Source organism: Seriola lalandi, unplaced genomic scaffold, assembly GCF_002814215.2.
Source record: "Seriola lalandi dorsalis isolate HSWRI2012SDOR001 ecotype SW California unplaced genomic scaffold, Sedor1 jcf7180001957399, whole genome shotgun sequence".
Taxonomy (NCBI): domain Eukaryota; kingdom Metazoa; phylum Chordata; class Actinopteri; order Carangiformes; family Carangidae; genus Seriola; species Seriola lalandi.
This window is the reverse complement of record NW_019428068.1, coordinates 1-1,458: the sequence shown is the minus strand read 5'-3', so window position 1 is coordinate 1,458 and position 1,458 is coordinate 1. Positions and strand designations below refer to the sequence as shown.

Here is a 1,458-nt window from a genome sequence, read left to right as displayed (position 1 = left end):
ACACACACACACACACACACACACACACACACACACACACACACACACACACACACTCTCTGAGCTGGTCTCTGGTCTCTGGTCTCTGACTCCTGTGGTTCTGTGTCACAGAGAAGTTTCTGGGGAACCAGATGCTGAGTTACGGTCAGAACCTGAGTCTGAGTTTCCGGGTGGACCGACGGGACACCCGTCTGTCTGCGGAGGATCTGGTTCTGGAGGGAGCTAATCTGAGGGTGGCTGTCCCCCTTATCGCCCAGGGCAACGCCTACCCCAACGAGAACATGCAGACATACGTGTTCAGGTGAGTCTGACCGGCTCCTGTTTAACTGGAGACCAGTCCGGTCTGATCTGGTTCCAGTTCAGGATCATCTGTTTAGATTCTGATGATGGTCTGTAGGTCTGGATCCAGTCAGACCGGTTTTGGTCCTAATGTTAATCTGGCTTAATTAAGACTTTACAATCTGTCTGTTTGTTCTCTGTTGTTGATAATGTCTCACTCTGGTTCTGGTTCTGACTCTGGTTCTGGTTCAGGCTCCATGACAGCACTGATTATCCCTGGAGGCCGACCATCAGTCACTCTGACTTCCAGAAACTTCTGCACAACCTGACGGCCATCAAGATCCGAGGCACCTACAGCGAGAGGAGTACGCAACAACACAACAACAACAATGCAACAACACAACAACAACAACAACACAACATCAACAACAACACAACAACAACACAACAACAACACAGCAACAACAACAATAACACAACAATAACACAACAATAACAACAACGCAGCAACAACACAGCAACAACACAGCAACAACAACACAACAACAACACAACAACAACACAGCAACAACACAGCAACAACAACAACAACACAACAATAACAACAACGCAGCAACAACACAGCAACAACACAGCAACAACAACAACACAACAACAACACAACAACAACACAGCAATAACACAGCAACAACGACAACAACAACACAACATCAACAACAACACAGCAACAACACATCAACAACAACACAACAACAACACAACAATAACAACAACGCAGCAACAACACAACATCAACAACAACAACACAACAACAACACAGCAACAACACAGCAACAACACAACAACAACACAACAATAACAACAACGCAGCAACAACGTAACAACACAACACAGCGCCTCCAAGGTTTTCTGGTCAGTGTCAGTTGTTAATGAATCTGTCTCCCTAGGTGCCGGTTACCTTGACGATGTCTCCTTGGTGACAGCGAGGCAGGGTCCAGGTGCCCCGGCCCGCTGGGTAGAGCAGTGCACCTGTCCTCAGGGTTACCAGGGTCAACACTGTGAGCAGTGCACTGTGGGATACCGCCGCGCTCGCCCGGAGCTCGGAGCCTTCAGCCCCTGTGAGGCCTGCAACTGTAACGGACACAGCGAAGCCTGCAACCCCGACACAGGTAACACTGG

General features: G+C 48.8%; 1 protein-coding gene across 1 annotated transcript; it reads left to right on the top strand.

Annotated features, from left to right (window-relative positions):
• Window positions 1-111: 111 nt before the first annotated feature.
• On the top strand, window positions 112-1,448 carry LOC111652986 (laminin subunit gamma-1-like; the record flags this gene model as incomplete). Its single annotated transcript, XM_023403451.1, has 3 exons — window positions 112-301; window positions 532-644; window positions 1,227-1,448. Coding segments are annotated over 3 exons (525 nt in total), but the record flags the coding sequence as incomplete, so codon positions are not given.
• Window positions 1,449-1,458: the final 10 nt, after the last annotated feature.